The 16,097-nt window shown below is 32.0% G+C and overlaps 2 protein-coding genes across 4 annotated transcripts; one reads left to right on the plus strand and one right to left on the minus strand.

Annotated features, from left to right (window-relative positions):
* The first annotated feature begins 491 nt into the window (after positions 1-491).
* LOC105773868 (chaperone protein dnaJ 1, mitochondrial) lies at positions 492-7,405 on the plus strand. 3 transcript variants are annotated; one of them, XM_012596041.2, is made up of 20 exons: positions 492-635; positions 959-991; positions 1,116-1,221; positions 1,319-1,408; positions 1,495-1,586; positions 1,666-1,749; positions 1,850-1,888; positions 2,102-2,245; positions 2,333-2,374; positions 2,463-2,550; positions 2,841-2,905; positions 3,024-3,086; positions 3,168-3,240; positions 3,727-3,818; positions 4,086-4,157; positions 4,495-4,551; positions 4,892-4,940; positions 5,056-5,125; positions 5,970-6,059; positions 6,879-7,405. In XM_012596041.2, exons 2-20 carry the CDS (start codon positions 965-967, stop codon positions 6,976-6,978), a joined length of 1,443 nt encoding a protein of 480 aa, XP_012451495.1. In that variant the 5' UTR covers positions 492-635; positions 959-964; the 3' UTR covers positions 6,979-7,405. The 3 variants fall into 3 exon arrangements, with proteins under 3 accessions (XP_012451495.1, XP_012451496.1, XP_012451497.1); XM_012596042.2 differs by lacking the exon at positions 492-635 and having other exon boundaries at positions 650-991; positions 6,843-7,017; XM_012596043.2 differs by lacking the exon at positions 492-635 and having other exon boundaries at positions 650-991; positions 6,824-6,973.
* A 209-nt stretch (positions 7,406-7,614) lies between these two features.
* On the minus strand, positions 7,615-8,972 carry LOC105773869 (protein TRACHEARY ELEMENT DIFFERENTIATION-RELATED 7A). Its single transcript, XM_012596044.2, has one exon. It carries the CDS (start codon positions 8,910-8,912, stop codon positions 7,869-7,871), a length of 1,044 nt encoding a protein of 347 aa, XP_012451498.1. The 5' UTR covers positions 8,913-8,972; the 3' UTR covers positions 7,615-7,868.
* Positions 8,973-16,097: the final 7,125 nt, after the last annotated feature.

The following is a 16,097-nucleotide window of genomic DNA, read 5'->3' on the forward strand; positions in this document are numbered from 1 at the left end:
TGAGTTAATGATTTAATATAAATATAAATATATATAACTATTATTTAACATATATAATTAGTACAATATTTTTTTATAACATAATATATTTTGGCTGGGTCAAGTTAGGCTCGAGCAAAAAATCTTGCACTAGGCTCAACCCATATAGAAAATGAGCCTCAAATTTTATTCAAAAATAATTTTTGAGCCTCGTATTTTGTCCAAACTCTCTCGTTTTTCAGGAGAACCTTCAGATTTGGACGAACCATGAATAAGCCTAATAATATTTAGGGATTGTTTGGTATGCGAAATGGAGCATCACTTTTGATAATATAAAAAGGGTAAATTACACCTTTAATCATCCGATTTTCATAAATTATTATTGTAGGTACAAAAAAAAATTACATTTTAAATACTACAGATAAAAATTATTTTCATTTTGATCCTCTATCATTAATTTAGTGAAATTTTATTTTGGTGACCGGCAAAAGCATTACAAAAAGATTGAGTGGAGGCGTGCCAAAATTGGCAGATCATTCATCTATTGGCTTTTCTGGAATTCACCTTCTAAGCCCACCACCTATCAGTGTCGTCATGGACGAATAATTCAGCTCTCAGTTTCTTTGGCGCTTCAAAGTTGAGAGATAAACTCTTTGGTACGTACTGAACCCAATAGTTGGAAAAAGACGCTGCCGTTTTCTTGGACGCAATAAAGCTTTTTTTAAAAAAATAGTCTTAAACCCCTTCTTACATAAAACCCTGAACTTTCCAGTTTAGAATAATTTACCATTCCACTGCAACCCAATGAATCGCCCCCATTTCTTCTTCCCCTTTAATCTCTTCCTTGCGCAACACGACTTCTTTGAATCTTTTTATTGCCTTTGACACCTAAACATTTCAACAATTCTTTTTTTATTTTTTTCCCATTTAAATTGTTCATCAAATTTGGTTCAAGGTTTAATATCTTTCAACATTTCAGCTCCTAATGGGGAGATTCAATTGGCTAAGGCTAGTAAGTACGCTCGACCCAATTTTTTTTATTGACCATTTATACTGAATTTCAATTTAATTCGGCGAATTATGCTTCGTTTTTAGCTCTTTATTGATGATTTTATTTCGCGGGTATTCACGTGCAGTGTCGACGGCATTGGGTTTCAACCATGCCTGTCGAATGGACGATTGATGGAGGCGATGGGTTTAGGAAATTTTCTATAATATTCCAATCGTTAAATCGTGAAAGAGGTATTACAGCTTAATTTTTGAATGCCCATTTCTAATAATAAGCTAATAGTAACAGTTATCTTTATCTTTCTTTTCTTGGGGGGGGGGGGGGAATTAGCTTTGCACAGTTGCAGTTTTGGTACTGGGAAACCCCTTGATTTCATGACCCCAGGAATGTCGTTGAAAGAGCGATATTTTCATTCAACAGGTTTTTTCCCTTTACTTTTTCTTTTGAACTTGAGGGATTGAAATTGTTAAGAATTCAAATTTTCTTGAGGTAATTTGTTTTTCTAGGGTCTCACTTCTCTGCTAAACAAGATTACTACGAAATTCTTGGGCTGCCCGAAAATGCCACCCGAGATGAGATTAAAAAGGCATATCATGCAGTGAGTAGACTAAACTGTTAATGATTAACATGTAGAAACCATCTGGGGAATTCTTTTATTGTTTTGTTTGGTTATGCAGCTTGCCAAGAAGTACCATCCTGATGCTAATAAAAATAATCCTTCTGCAAAGAGGAAGTTTCAAGAGATAACAGATGCCTATGAGGTTTGTAATTTCTAGTTGTTGGTTAAATAAATATAAAAGTATTTTTTTGGAAATCTTGTTAAACATTTTCCATTCAATCGTTTATTGTGTTTAATTGCAGACTTTGCAAAATCCTGAAAAGAGGAGAGAATATGATACGGTAACTAATACTTCCCCCTTTTTCCTTATTAGTTGTAGTACTTGCCTTTTCTTTTACCTTCCAGAAGTGAATTGCTTATACGGTTTTGCTACTATTGGTGCTTTAGGCTATTGTTGCCACCATGTTTTGTTCGGATAGGGCTTTTAAATTATCCGTAGTTTGATGTATGTTGTTTCTAAACTCATTGAATCTCTCTGAATCTTTATGAAAAAGATGCGTGCCGGAAGTTCAGAAGACATGGGATATGGTGCAAATGGTGCTGAAGGGTTTGGATTCTATGATGCAAGTGGTGCAAAGGGGTTTAGATATACTTATCAAACAAACTTCTCTGATTCATTCTCTAAGATTTTTTCTGAGGTATTTTGTGTTCCCTCTGTCTATTCTTGTCTTTATGGATTTGGTTATCATGATGGCTCAAAAATGCTGAAACTTGATGCGTTGCAGATATTTCAAGATGAGATGGATCAATTTGCACCAGATATCCAGGTCAACACATTTTTCTATCCTGAAGGTTTCTACTAGCTTCATGCCTTACATTTCAAGTTAAAATATGTTCTGTTTGGAAAACTTGTAGACAGAGATCTTGCTCTCTTTTTCTGAAGCTGCTAAAGGATGCACGAAGGATCTACAGTTTGATGCATTTGTAACTTGTGATTCTTGTGGTAAGTAGCGCCTAAAATTTGTTGGAATCATGTTGTGTTCAAGAACCATACAAGCACAAATGTAATCCACTAAATGCATAATCCCTGTAGCACTCAATTTACATTTGTTTAATATGTATTCTCATAATCTCGTTACTGTTAGAAATCAATTTTTGCTTAATTTGTTGCAAATATTTTCCAGCATCTTGTCAGATGTGTTTGTATTCTCTTTCCATTTGTCTGAAGAATTGGTTTCTTTCCTCATTATACATGATATAGTTTTCTTGTGCCTTGTTTATTGCATAATGCAGATGGGCGTGGCTATCCGCCTAATGCCAAAGTGAAAGTTTGTTCAATTTGCAGAGGCTCAGGGACAGTGAGTTTTTTGACAATCTATTTTGATGGTGATTAGTATTTAAGTCTTTCAAATGGTATTCACTTTCGGAAGATAACCCTGCCATTTTATTTATTATACTGTATTAACTCTTAACCAGATTACAATTCCTCCATTTACATCAACATGCCATGCTTGTAAAGGATCGGGCCGAATAATCAAGGTCTGATGTGATTTTAGCAAAACATTCCCATTTCTTCTCTTACTTGTACACCATGTTGACAAGGTTTCACTCACGATTCAGGAATACTGCATGTCATGCCAAGGTTCAGGGGTTGTTGAAGGTGTTAAAGAAATTAAAGTTACAATACCTGCAGGTAGTATTAGATATTTGTCTTGGATGAAGCAAATTTTAATTTCAGAAGTTTGATGATAGCTTTGGTTCTTAGCAGTTTATATGCGGAAAGTGGTTGCACATATATTTCTATAAGATTTAGAATGTAGCTTTAAGATAATCTTTTACAACTACTTTGTTTATATCTTAGGATGAATTTCAATCCTAATATATTCTTTTTTTTCCTTGTTTGTTTTTGGTTTTGATTGTTCAGAAATTTCCTATGTAATATTGTTAATTAACCCATCTCTATGATAAGTTCATTTTCTCAAGCTAGCTAGATCAAAGATGGCTAGGGCTACTTTTAGTTTCTGAATTTTGCATGGATCTATGAATGCCAAACAAGTTCTAGGATGGAACATTGTTCACATGAATGGTCTACCGTCAGTGGAAAACATAATATGTTGCTTAAGATAGTAGCACTAAGTTTGTTGATTGCAGTTGTTTTTCTTCTAAAATAATGGATTAGGTGTGGATTCTGGAGATACAATACGTGTACCAGAAGCTGGTAATATTAGGCGACAAGGAAGTCAACTTGGTAACTTGTTCATTAAGATAAAGGTGGAGTTACTTCTATTGCCTTGTATCTCTATAAAGCTCACTTAAGGGCTGTTTTCTTAAGGGTGATTATGTGCAAGTGTAGACTGCATTTCATAATTCTGGTCATTAGATTTGTGGTTCTACTTTTTGTTTGAGCTGGCATACATGTGACACATTTATCTGAAGCCAGAATATGATAAGTTTTTACATTGATTTGCTAGTTTGAAGCCAATAACTAATTGCTATTTGCTTCTTGAGATATATATCACCTTTGATTTTGTAATCTAGGTTGCAGATGATCCTGTCTTTACTAGAGATGGTGCAGATGTTTATGTCGACTCCAATATTAGCTTTACACAAGTAAGAATTTGTTCCATGCAAAATACTTACTACTGCATCTGATTAGAGCAGATGGGCAATTTCACCGTATTTGAAACATTTGATATAGAGCTTTTTTTTTTTTGTTACTATATGTTTGTTTCCTGATGTTGTTTCTCTCACCTGGATCTTTTTTATGTGCTTATACTATATATTATCTCTTATTATTAGTAAAAACATCTCAGTTGGTTTCTAAGTGTGTGCATACTTTCTCCCTTCTTGAACTAAACTTTATGTTGTTTCTCTTACCTTATCAAGGAACTTCTATTGATTTGTTTAGAAAATTCAAATAATTCTATCAATATTGGATTTCTTACAGGCAATTCTTGGTGGTGCAGTGGAGGTGCCTACACTCTCAGGAAAGATTCAAGTGAAAGTAATAATTTTGGTTTTGTACCACTTTTTTATTTGTATTACACAATTTACCTTTCAGTTAGAGTTGATTGAAGGCAAAAGTAAATTTCTGTTACTAGAGTAGCTAATCTAGTTATGCAAAATTATGTTCTGAGTTTTTAAGATCATTGGACATGAGCCTCAGTCTTATCCAAATTTGGACATGTTAAAGTATGAAACCTGGAATGAACTTCTCATGTTTATAAAGATACGTTATAATTTTTTAGCCCACTGTCTAGAGCCCGAAATATTTTTTAATTTTTCAACAGTTGACATGCATCAAGGTGTCCAGCATTAACCATTTTGTATTTTGAAATGATCAGATCCCAAAAGGATGTCAACATGGACAACTTCTTGCTCTAAGAGGCAAAGGCATGTTTTAATCATTCCTCCCTACTGCCACTCCCGCTCCCTTTTCCTAGGTGCTGCTTAAACTTACTCGTGCAATTTCCTGCCATGAATGTGCTTTCTTTGTGAGTTCCTGCAGGACTGCCGAAGCATGGTTTTCTAGCATATCATGGAGATCAATATGTCCGTTTCCGTGTTAATTTGCCCATGTAAGTTTCATTTAGCTTATTCCAGTTTATATCGTTGGTTGGATTATCTCTACGTTTGTGATTGTTGATATGAAGATATATGGATCTGTTTGGAGAGGATGGCACCTGAGATATTTCATTCCATTGATGCATGCCTATCTGTCTACCTTTTTAACTGAGGCTTAGTTGAGTATATTATGCTTCTGGCCATAAGAAAAATTCTCATGATGCTTATTAAGATGACGACTCTGGTTACAAAGTTTACTTCTCTCTCTCCCTCTCTCCTTTAATGTGGAGTGAAGTTGGATAATCTGCTAAGATCATTTTAATTCAATAGGCTATTTCATCAAAATATAAACTGAAAGCTAAGCATACTATACCAGTCATGGTTAGATTTGTGGGAACCATATTGCCTCAAAAATGCTTGATCTTATTTATTGTTTACTCTGCTGATCATTTCTGCCTTATGGAAATGGAAGCTTTCATCGTTGGTGCACATACATGAGTGCTTGCTATAGCTGAGTATCCGACTGTGCTGGTAGAATCTAAGTTGCTTCATGTGGTTATTTATACTTGTAAACTATAGCCTCTGTCTAATCCCTATGTGAATTGTGGTTGATAGATTGGTAACTGCTATCTTTTTCTGTCTAGTTAGTCTAAAGATATCAGAGCATTCTGTTATATGTGTCGTTATTATTGCTGTTTTCTACTGAGTGTTCATAACTTTCTTTTGGTACTGTATGAAAACTTTCTTTTACACAGGCCCTGGGTTTTATCTTTTATTCATCTTAGACCAATATACTACTGTGAAAACATATTTCCTAATTTTTATTGTCTCATTCTTCTTCCTCCCTACCTCCTTCAGTGAGATAAATAACCGGCAACGTGCGATTTTAGAGGAACTTGCAGAGGAGGAAATTAATAATGAAAATGAAAGCACCGATGAAGGCAACTGGTAAGTGTACTTCACAATAAGCTTGCATCTGCAAGTCCAGTTCTTTCAGAACTCATTTACATCCTTATTTTAATGGGTTCATATTAGTATTGTCAATTTTGATCCTAACTTGAAAGCTCAATTCAATCTAATTTGATTATAAAAAAAGTCAATGATTCAAACCTGAATTGACTTAAACCTAAAACAATCTGAATCTAAAACTACTTTAACTCGAAACGACTTGAACTTGAACTTACTCAAAATGATCTAAACCCATAATGACCCGACCTAAAAACCAAGTCTCAAACTTGAAAGACTTGAACCCAAAACAGCTTGAACCAAAACAAGTTGAACCTGGAATTGACCTGAACGAAAACTAACCCGGCCCGTCCAATTAACAGGTCTAGTTTAGATTTTGGCACATTTTGTTCTAGGCATAATGCAACGACTTCCATGATCTTAGATGTTCATGAAAATAGCTGTTTGCATCTGCATGTACCAATGGCGATGGCTGATGTTATAATTGGGAATGTCATCATGCTCCTGATTTGCTATCTTTTAGAATATGTTTTATCCTATATTCCAAAGTAGATTTTAGATTAGCTGTGTCATTTGTTGATAAAGTACAGACTTTTAGTTCTACTGACCAATGTTCAATCCCTAACAACCTCAAATACCAAAAATTAAAAGGGACCAGTTGATTTGGATTCAAATACATGTAGCAGTCATAAGTTGCCTGATTATTTTTTGGGGTTACTTTAATAATTATTTTGATTGTGATGAAGACCCTGAAATGGACAACAGGCTTTACCAGCAGCTATCTACTGGTTGAACTTACAGGTGGGAGAGAATTGTTGAACATGTAACAGCTCCAAAGTTCATGATTGAGATTTCTCTACTCTTGCTAATCCTGCTCTTCCTCAAAAAGACATTGGCCTAAACTCACTCCAATCACAATATATGCCACAACGGAGAGGATATAGGAAATGCTCCGCCACCCCTTTTCTTTTTTCCAGTGGCCAGAGATGGGGATTGCTTGTTATGGTTTTAGAGGGTTAAATTCTCTAACTACCAATAGTTTGCTTGATTCATCTGGTTACTGATTACAAGGGCATCAAAGAATGCATCCATTCCCTCCACCGCCCTCCCCCCCAACAGACTTTTGGTCTTATTAGAGTGCTCTAGCTGTCTGCATATGGTAGTTGTTGTAAAGCAACTATACAATAAATGAAAAGGAAATATGCTTATTTATTATTTATTATATAATAATATACAGCAGCATCTTAAATTGACTGTTGAATATATTCTTGGAGAGAGGACAAACACTTTCTTTCTAAATAAAAGAACAAGAGATATTTGAGTTTAAATTATTTTTCTTTTTGTTTTTGTTTAGTTGATTCTTGTATGTATGTGATATTCTAATGTTTCATGTCCAATAATGATAAAGTTGTTAAACTTTTTAAAAAAGTTTACAAGTATGGTGATAAATAATGTGTTTAAATAATTATAATTAAAAATATCAGATTAAAAACTGGACTTTTCATTTTAGGCAAAACTTAATTACTATTTGCTAAAATTTGGTAACAATCCTCATTTATTTCTTCAAATTTATTACAATACAAGTATGACATGGAAGCTTCGCAGTATATATTTGGCTTCTGTCATGTACCAAGGTGCTCTCTGGCATTAGGTCTACGAGCACGTTTCAAACAATTAATTAATCAAATACACAGCAATGAAACATTATAATAAACTGGGACAAGAACAGAAGTAGATAGGGCTACAACATGCAAGAAACAATTTAATAGTTACAATTTGGAAACAAAAAATTTAGCAATCTCGATTATGAGACGAACCATCCACACTGAGCCCTGGTTCACAATGAGAGCCGCCAGCACCTACGGCTTGAATATTAGAGCCGTGCTGATGCATTGGTACTGCCACAGTTTGTTCTGCTGCATGTGGGGTTGTTGGGGATGAGGCGCTGGTTCCTTCACTTTCTTCATCGGAAGAGCTTGCTGCTGCTGCTGCAGGAGCCATGACTGGCTTCTTTTTCCTTTTGGCTAAGCAAATGAGACCAACCAGAAGGAATGCAAGGAAAAATGCACCACCGAGGGATACACAAACGGCGATAATAGTTGTGTGGCTGCCACCTCCTCCCCCTCCTGGTAGTGATGGCGGCACTGTCACCTCTGATTCTGACGATGGTGACAGAGAACTGAAAGATGGTGTTGGTGCAAGAGGCAAGCTACCAGGTGATAGTTTTGGTGGTGGTGAGTATGAAGGTGATGAAGATTTTGGTGGTTTTGCTGCTCCTGGTGGTGTTTTACTAATGTATGGTCCTGGTGCAGCAGCTGGCGGTGGTACTTTACCTGGTGGTGATTTTGGTGGTGGCGAGTATGAAGGTGACGACGAAGATTTTGGTGGTTTTGCCCCCGCTGGTGGTGTTTTGCTACTGTATGGTCCTGGTGCAGCAGCTGGCGGTGGTACTTTACCTGGTGATGATTTTGGTGGTGGAGGAAAGTGTGGAGGTGATGAAGATTTTGGTGGTTTTGTTGGTGGTGATGAGGAGTGAGGTGGTGATCCCTTGGAGGGTATAACCGGTGGTGCAGCAGCTGTTGGTGGCGTTGGAGCTTTACCAGGGCTTGGTGGATGTGAAGGTATAGACGGTGGTGTTGTCTTTCTTGGAGGAGTGGTTGGGGTTGTAGGACTAGAGGGAATGCTTGGAGTAGGTTTTGGCGGGGCAAAATGATGTGATGGTGCATGTGGAGGTGACACCGGAACTGTCGTCGGGGTCGGTGGAGACACTGGATACGGTGGAGGAGAAGGCGGAGATGATGGTGGTGGTGGAGGAGAATAGTAATAATAGGCCATTTCTTTTAGTGGAAAACGAGATGTTCCAAAGCTACCTATGAAGTACCCTTGCTTTGGATTTGGGCTTCTATCTATTTATAATACTTAGAGGCATCGGACGTATTCAGGTTTTAAAACCTATTGTGCACATTTATTTAGCTGTCATTGAATTAATAAATTGGATGACTTTTGCTTCTATTTTTTGTTTTCATATGATCAAATATATACTATAAATAAATTGAGATTAAATATTTTATCAGACTCTAAAGTATTTTGGAGTTGATTTGTAATATGATACTCATTATTATCGACCCGCTACCCATTTGGGTCTTGACTTATACTCTATATGGTTTGCACTTTGAGTTTGCGTGTAGTGCGCTCACACCCTTCTGTGAGACCGCACGATGTGGGTTCGTACCATCATATGGGCGAACTCACATCGTATAAACATGTGTTAACCCTAGAGTAGGGTGCATGTCGATGTGCATGATAACCTACCTATTATAGCACATCCATAAACAATAACCATATCACATAAATACATAGTTTAACCCATACATACACAAAAACGCTAACAAGATGAGATAATAATGATGATACATTTCATATAATTTATTTTATTAACTATTTATTATCTCTCCCTAATAATAAGGGCATTGTTGATTGTCGATAAATTATGTTGTGAATAATAGAAGGGGATAATCAATATATTTTCCTAATCCTTTTCTAGGACACATCTTTGTGTATTGTAGTGGAGCACTTGGAAAGTATATTGCACATCCAAAAATTATAAGATGATTAATATTTGACTCTTGACTAAAAGTCAATTGTAATAAGAAGTATTTATGATAACTTGTTGGTCTGATGCATGTTGCAGCATGTAAAACAATATAACCCCATTTCGAAACAGGAAACCTTGTTATTATAAGTAATGTTTTAGCAATTAATTAGAGATATGTGATAAATGATTATGCTGGACCATTTTATGTATGAACATAAATAACGAGACTTTTATTTTTTATTCCAATAATATACAATGGTCATTGAAAACTTGTACCCTTAATTTAATTATTTGCGCAGGTAATCTTGCAAATGTTATGTCGCGAGTTGACAATAAGCATAGATGTGACTATCAATAGATGTATTTATTAAAACCATGAAATATTTAAATGGTCACATGGTGGGTGAATAGGTCTACATACATCACATTGGATACTTTCTAGAAATGCAGGGGATTCTTAATCCGATCTTAAATGATGAACGTCTAATAATCAATTTTTTATGAGAACAAACAATTCACGAGAATTCCTCGATTTGAAATTTCTTCTGATTTTTCAATAGATGATTATGTGAGTTCTCAATTATTTTTTCATCATTGATGATTTGGATAGGGTTAGGGATAGAGTTGTCCATGGGATGGGCCTTAACAAAATTTTAGGCTCGGGCCCAGCCTGAAAAATGAGCCTAATTTTTTTCCCAAACCCGACCCGAATAAAAATGCTAAAATCTGTGCTTGCTTGGTCCACCCGTATTAAAATTTTTTATTTTACTTTTTTTATATATAAAAATTTTAAAATATATAATACATCAAAAAAACTAAAAATATTAAAATAAATATTTCTAAGCAAATTGAAAATAAATTAAAAAAAGTATTTATACTTAAATAACACTAATATATGTGCAATTTAACAAGCAAATGTCTCTAAAACAGTAACAAAATTAACAATAAAATAAGAGTTATACAATATCCAAACAATAACAACAAAATAGTACCAATATAACAGTGAAATGACAACAAAACAGTGGGAAAATAGTAGGAAAATAGCAGCAAAATAGTGGGAAAACAACAAATTTTTTTGTAAATTCAGGTCGGGCCGGGCCCGAACCAAAAAAACCTTACTCGAGGCCCAGTCTGTTTTCTAAACAAACCTTATTTTTTGCCCAAACCCTCTCACTTTTCAGGCAACCCGACCCGACCCATGGACAAGTCTAGTTGGGAAGGGGCTATGAATACTTCTAGGTATTATATCAAAAAGAATATATATGATAAAAACCTAAACGATTTCTTGCTTTTCATGACTTTTCTACACATCTCGTATTTCTTAACAATAAGATCATACAAATATCATCTCCTGCAACATAACTAGCACATTGTGGACCATTCATCTTCCTACTATGTCTTAGCCAATAACAATGATAAGCTCCATTTAAGACTTTAAAAATTATAAAGATATAGGCCATAAAAAATAAAAATTTCATTCGGCCTCCCCTAAAAAATTATTCTGGCTTCGCCCCTGATACTAACTCTAAAATATCAAGCGAAAAGTCAATTGAGTCTTAATTCGATTGATTGGGTTATTGTTATCAATACAGGTGGATGTGAGTTCGAGTACGCTGAAGTGCATTATCTTCTTATTTATGGATTGGGGAGCTACTATAGATAGTTTTAGACATAGTATCAAAAAAGAGTAAATATGAGAAATCATTACTCATTTATAAAGTTTTATTTATAGGTCCTTTACATCCAATTAACTATAAATAATAGACTTAATTATTTTATTAAAAATTACTTTATTAATTATTTTATTGAATTTGTTAAAAAAGATTTTCTTCCCTAAAGTTCAAAAAAAAAAAAGAAAAAAAGAGAATAGTCGTGATTTTTATTTCTCTGCTTGGCTGTGCCAGACCAAGCATTGTCCATTTCTGCTTGGAAAGAATTAATGCTTCAAATCATCCACTACTTATAATCTCTTCAAGTCAGGTTAGATTTTTAAATAAAATTTTTAAATTTTTTTTATATAATACAAAACTTGAATTTAAAATTTTGTTTAATTGACATAAATTTTTTTACGATTTAATTTAATAAGTGTTAGATATAGTTGTAAGGTACATTGTATTCTTAAGAAGAGACACATGTTCGAACCTTAAAAATAACATTATTAGAAGGAACAACAAAAAATTCCAAACATAAACATTATAAAACAAGCATAAACGATAAAAGGACGACAGTTCATCCGAGACAAGAGTAAGACTAACCGTCGCATTAGTACCACAATAATGAAATAGTTTAAACATAGATATAATAATAATAATAATAAAAGTTTTCATAATACTAATTAATTTCCTATAATATTTCAATATAATAATTAATAAACATGTAATGTTTAATGCATTTATTATATTTATGTTATTTTTCATATTAAAATACAATATGCACAACTTGTTGTCTATTATTATAAACTGTGTACCATATGCATAATATCATATACTATATATCCATGACTGCTGTCCTGTAAAGTGTAAAGGATAGTGGTGTTTATGGATTCTATTTTCCTACATTTAAATAGTGCCATAATTATTTTTTTAGTTTTAACCTATAATTTGCATAACTTATTATTAATATAATTCTAAAAATCATTTATTATTTTTAACAAAAATTTTTTATTATAATAAAAATACACTTTTTATTTAATTGATTAAATAAAAATTGATATAAATTAAATAAAATTTTCAAAATCAATCAAAATTGAAAATTGAGAAAACCATTAAAATTGGTAAAATTTATTGCTTTTAATAAAATTTTATTTTTTTGTTATTATTTTCATATTTAATTTCTTTTTAAATATACTTTGTATTTTTTAAAAAATAATTAATAATTAAACCTTTTAATTTAACCTATTCAACTGAGAATTAACGGAAAAGAGGTAAACAAATAAAGAGTTAAGAGCAAAGATTAGGAGTGAACATGTGCATACCTGCCCAATTTTTCCTTTTTTTTGGGTGAAATCTTATTATATTTTATAGTGATATTGGATTTTGATTTAATCCGAAGTTGAGCGGATTAAATCTTTAAAAAGTAAAGTTCTTTCAATAATATTTTTTGATAACATTTATTTAAAGATTCCAGTATAGTGACTTTCGTGAAGTCCTTTAAATCAATGGTCAAAAAAAAAGAGAGAAAGAAACATCAATCATAGTTAATTATGCATTGAAAATATGAAATTACCTTTTAACCAATTTAACTTATTTAAATGCTAAAGAATGAGAAATGAATTTCTAGAGAAAACATCGTATCTAATAATTAATTTAAAATGTCTAAGTCATCAACAAAATTTCCTAATTTCTAATGTGACTTAATTAAATGGCTACGCTTTTTTATTTCGTCTTTTAACCATAATTGTTTATTTTAAAAAAGATCCCATGGAATCTCATTATATCCTACATTAAACATTATTGTTTTCTCCATTTACAAAACTTAAACTTAAAATTTTGTTTAAGAGAAATCAAATCCGTTGCCACTCGATTTAACGATAGACGGTATTAATAACCCTAATTAGATATCGTTAGTTGGTGGAAAAACTGTGATTCAACTTAAAAGAACTTGATTTCGACTTTCACTCAATACCCAATCTCTTGAAATGAATTTAGAATTTAATTTCTATATTTTTAATTTTAAGAATTTAGTCTTTCTACTTTTTAAATTTCAAATTTCAAATCCAACTGTTACTATGGTTAAGAATATTTTGTTAAATATAGGTTCATTATGTCATTTTTTAGTTACATTGTTACCAAATGAGTTTTTTATTACTATTATTTCAAAATGTAAACCAACAAATTTAACAAAAAATTAACAGTGTTAACAATTGAGTTTGAATTTTGAAATTTAAAAGTAGAGGAATTAGATTCTTGGAAATAAAAGTATAAGGACTAAATTTTAAATTTGTGAAGAATACAAGAATCTATGGCATATTTTAACCTTATACAAATTATGACTTGAAAATAGTAGAAAATAATTCAAATTGTTTTTAAATAACATTTTGTTCTATTAAATGCTTAACATATAATAAAAATATTTTTCTAATATCTTTTAAAATTGTACAAATTAATTAAATTATATTATCTTCAACAATTATTTAATAACAATAATCTTTTAAAAAATCATAGAAAATAATCAAATCCTTTATATATAACCATTTTAATATATATATATATATATATATATATATTCATCTCTAGAATTATATATAAATTAGATGAATTATATCCTATCAATTTAAAAAGGTGGATTATAATTTTAAATTAATAGAAGATAATATATATGTTAATGGTGAACATATTACAATTATGTAGAAAATAATTTATATAATTTATAAATTTATAAATTTTTATACAATATAAAATTATTTTTAAAAAATATTTTATTATTTTACAAGTTATTATACATTAAAAAATATTTTTTCTATGAATCCCAAGTTGTATTGGCTGTTGGTTGTATGTTCACCTTTCTTAGGATTTGCATGTGTTTGAATCATAGAAGATAAATTTAAAAATATAGGCTTAAGGGTGAAAAAAATCCTTCAAACTTTTTTTAAAAAATCAATTAAGTTCCTCTATATTTTTTTTGCGCTCAATTAGGTACCTGAACTGTCAAAATTCAGTAAAATGGCCCCTTGACCGATGTTGACCGTTAATTTTTAATGGCCATGATGATGTGGCTGTTAAGTTTTACTTTATTTTCATTTTTGCCAACTAAGATGCCACCTCGAATGCCATGTGTATCATCATCATTTTTTTTTCTTGATGTGGCTTTTTTATTTGTTGTTATAACTAAATTAATTTAATAAATTTAATTTATAAATTTTGTAATGAATTGAAAAAAAAAAAAAACCCTAACCTTTAAACTTAAACGTCACATAAGAGAAAAAAAACAAAAAAGCAAAAAATCACCAAAAGGAAATTTGTTTTCCATTTGAATCTTTGTTCAAATTTCATTTGCCAATAACCTTTTTGTTTTTCTTTTTCAGTTGAAATCTCATATTCAAAATCAAAATCTTGTCACTGTTAGCTTTCAAGCCACAATCCGTCCCATAAAACGAATCCACCAAAGCTTTCTGTTTAGGGTGGTCAGGTAAGCAACAAAATTGTACCCAATTTGTAATTTTACATTGAAATCTGTTTGTGTGCAATTGAATAGTATATCATTGATTGAAAGATTTTATGAACCTCTTGCAGGGGAAGTTTTTTGGGATGGGAATAATGTTAGGGACCTTCATCTCAAATGGCTTAGACAACAATTTTTTGTCTTTCAACGAGCTTTCATTGACAGAAATTTTAAAAAATGAAGATAGAGCAAAGTAGGAAGTAGGCGAACTTCTTTCTTTTCTTCTCAACTTCCCAAAAAAGTTCAAAAAAAAAGGGAGGGAAAAGAGGTAGAAATGGGTTTCGTGATATGGAGCTCTTGCTATTTGCAAACTCCCATTTCCAACTGTCAACTACTATTTTCTTTTCGCAATCCGTTTTCTTTAACCTAAGAAATGCAAAGTCCAAGAGAAGAAGGTAGAAATGGGTTTTGTAACTAGTGCAGCGAAGATTAATCATCCCAGCACCGGAGCCTCAATTGGGACCAAAACGGCACTTAGACTTAGTAAATCTTAAAATTTTTTATGAAACATGAAATTGATAGCTATAGGTTTTAAGGTCAATGTTCCTCTAATTGTTGCTTCCCTTGAAACATTGGTTTATTTAAGCTATATTGAAATTAATATATATTATAGGTAGAATTTTAATTTTTTAAAGAAATGAAAATCGAAATTGTTCTTCGATGTTAAAAAAATGTAATGATAGACCCTATAATTTTAGAAATGATATGTATACGTCTAAAGAATATGAATTTATCACAATTTATATTAAAATGAATAATAAATTTTATATAAATATATAATGTCTCGAATTATGACGTGTGAAAAGCAGAATATTAGTATTTATCAAGTTTTGAAAGATGTAATTATTATTGTTTAAAACGTAATGATAAAAGTGTTAGTTATGTATATTTGTTAGAGTGCTAATTGAATGCAATTTGTATGTTTGTTTGTATGACATCATTTATATATTTATGTATGAAATTAGTTTATTTGTTTGTTTCTACTTATGCAGAATGGTGTATGTGTCAAGTTTTTTCATGGTGGAGAGTTTGTCCCACACCCTAAATTTGACTATGTGAATGGTAGTTTAGAAAAGTTTCAAGTGGACCATGATTTATTATGCTATTAGGATATTATAGACAATGTGAAAGACTTAGGGTATGAATCTTTATTATAGCGTCCCAAATGTTGCCTTTAATAAGGACGAGTTAGTCCTAATACATGATGACAATATTGTTAGGCAAATAATAGATATTTTGGAAAAAAAAGAGGGTAATATAGACCT

Source organism: Gossypium raimondii, chromosome 6 (genome assembly GCF_025698545.1).
Source record: "Gossypium raimondii isolate GPD5lz chromosome 6, ASM2569854v1, whole genome shotgun sequence".
In the NCBI taxonomy this organism is placed as follows: Eukaryota; Viridiplantae; Streptophyta; class Magnoliopsida; order Malvales; family Malvaceae; genus Gossypium; species Gossypium raimondii.

What these genes read in the sequence shown, in the direction of transcription:
- LOC105773868 (XM_012596041.2), top strand. Translation starts at nt 965, where the DNA reads ATGGGGAGATTCAATTGGCTAAGGCTA. An exon ending in AGATAACAGATGCCTATGAG is followed by an intron (nt 1,750 to 1,849) that starts GTTTGTAATTTC and finishes GTTTAATTGCAG; the next exon opens with ACTTTGCAAAATCCTGAAAA. An exon ending in TTTGCAGAGGCTCAGGGACA is followed by an intron (nt 2,906 to 3,023) that starts GTGAGTTTTTTG and finishes ACTCTTAACCAG; the next exon opens with ATTACAATTCCTCCATTTAC.
- LOC105773869 (XM_012596044.2), bottom strand. Translation starts at nt 8,912, where the DNA reads ATGGCCTATTATTACTATTCTCCTCCACCACCACCATCATCTCCGCCT.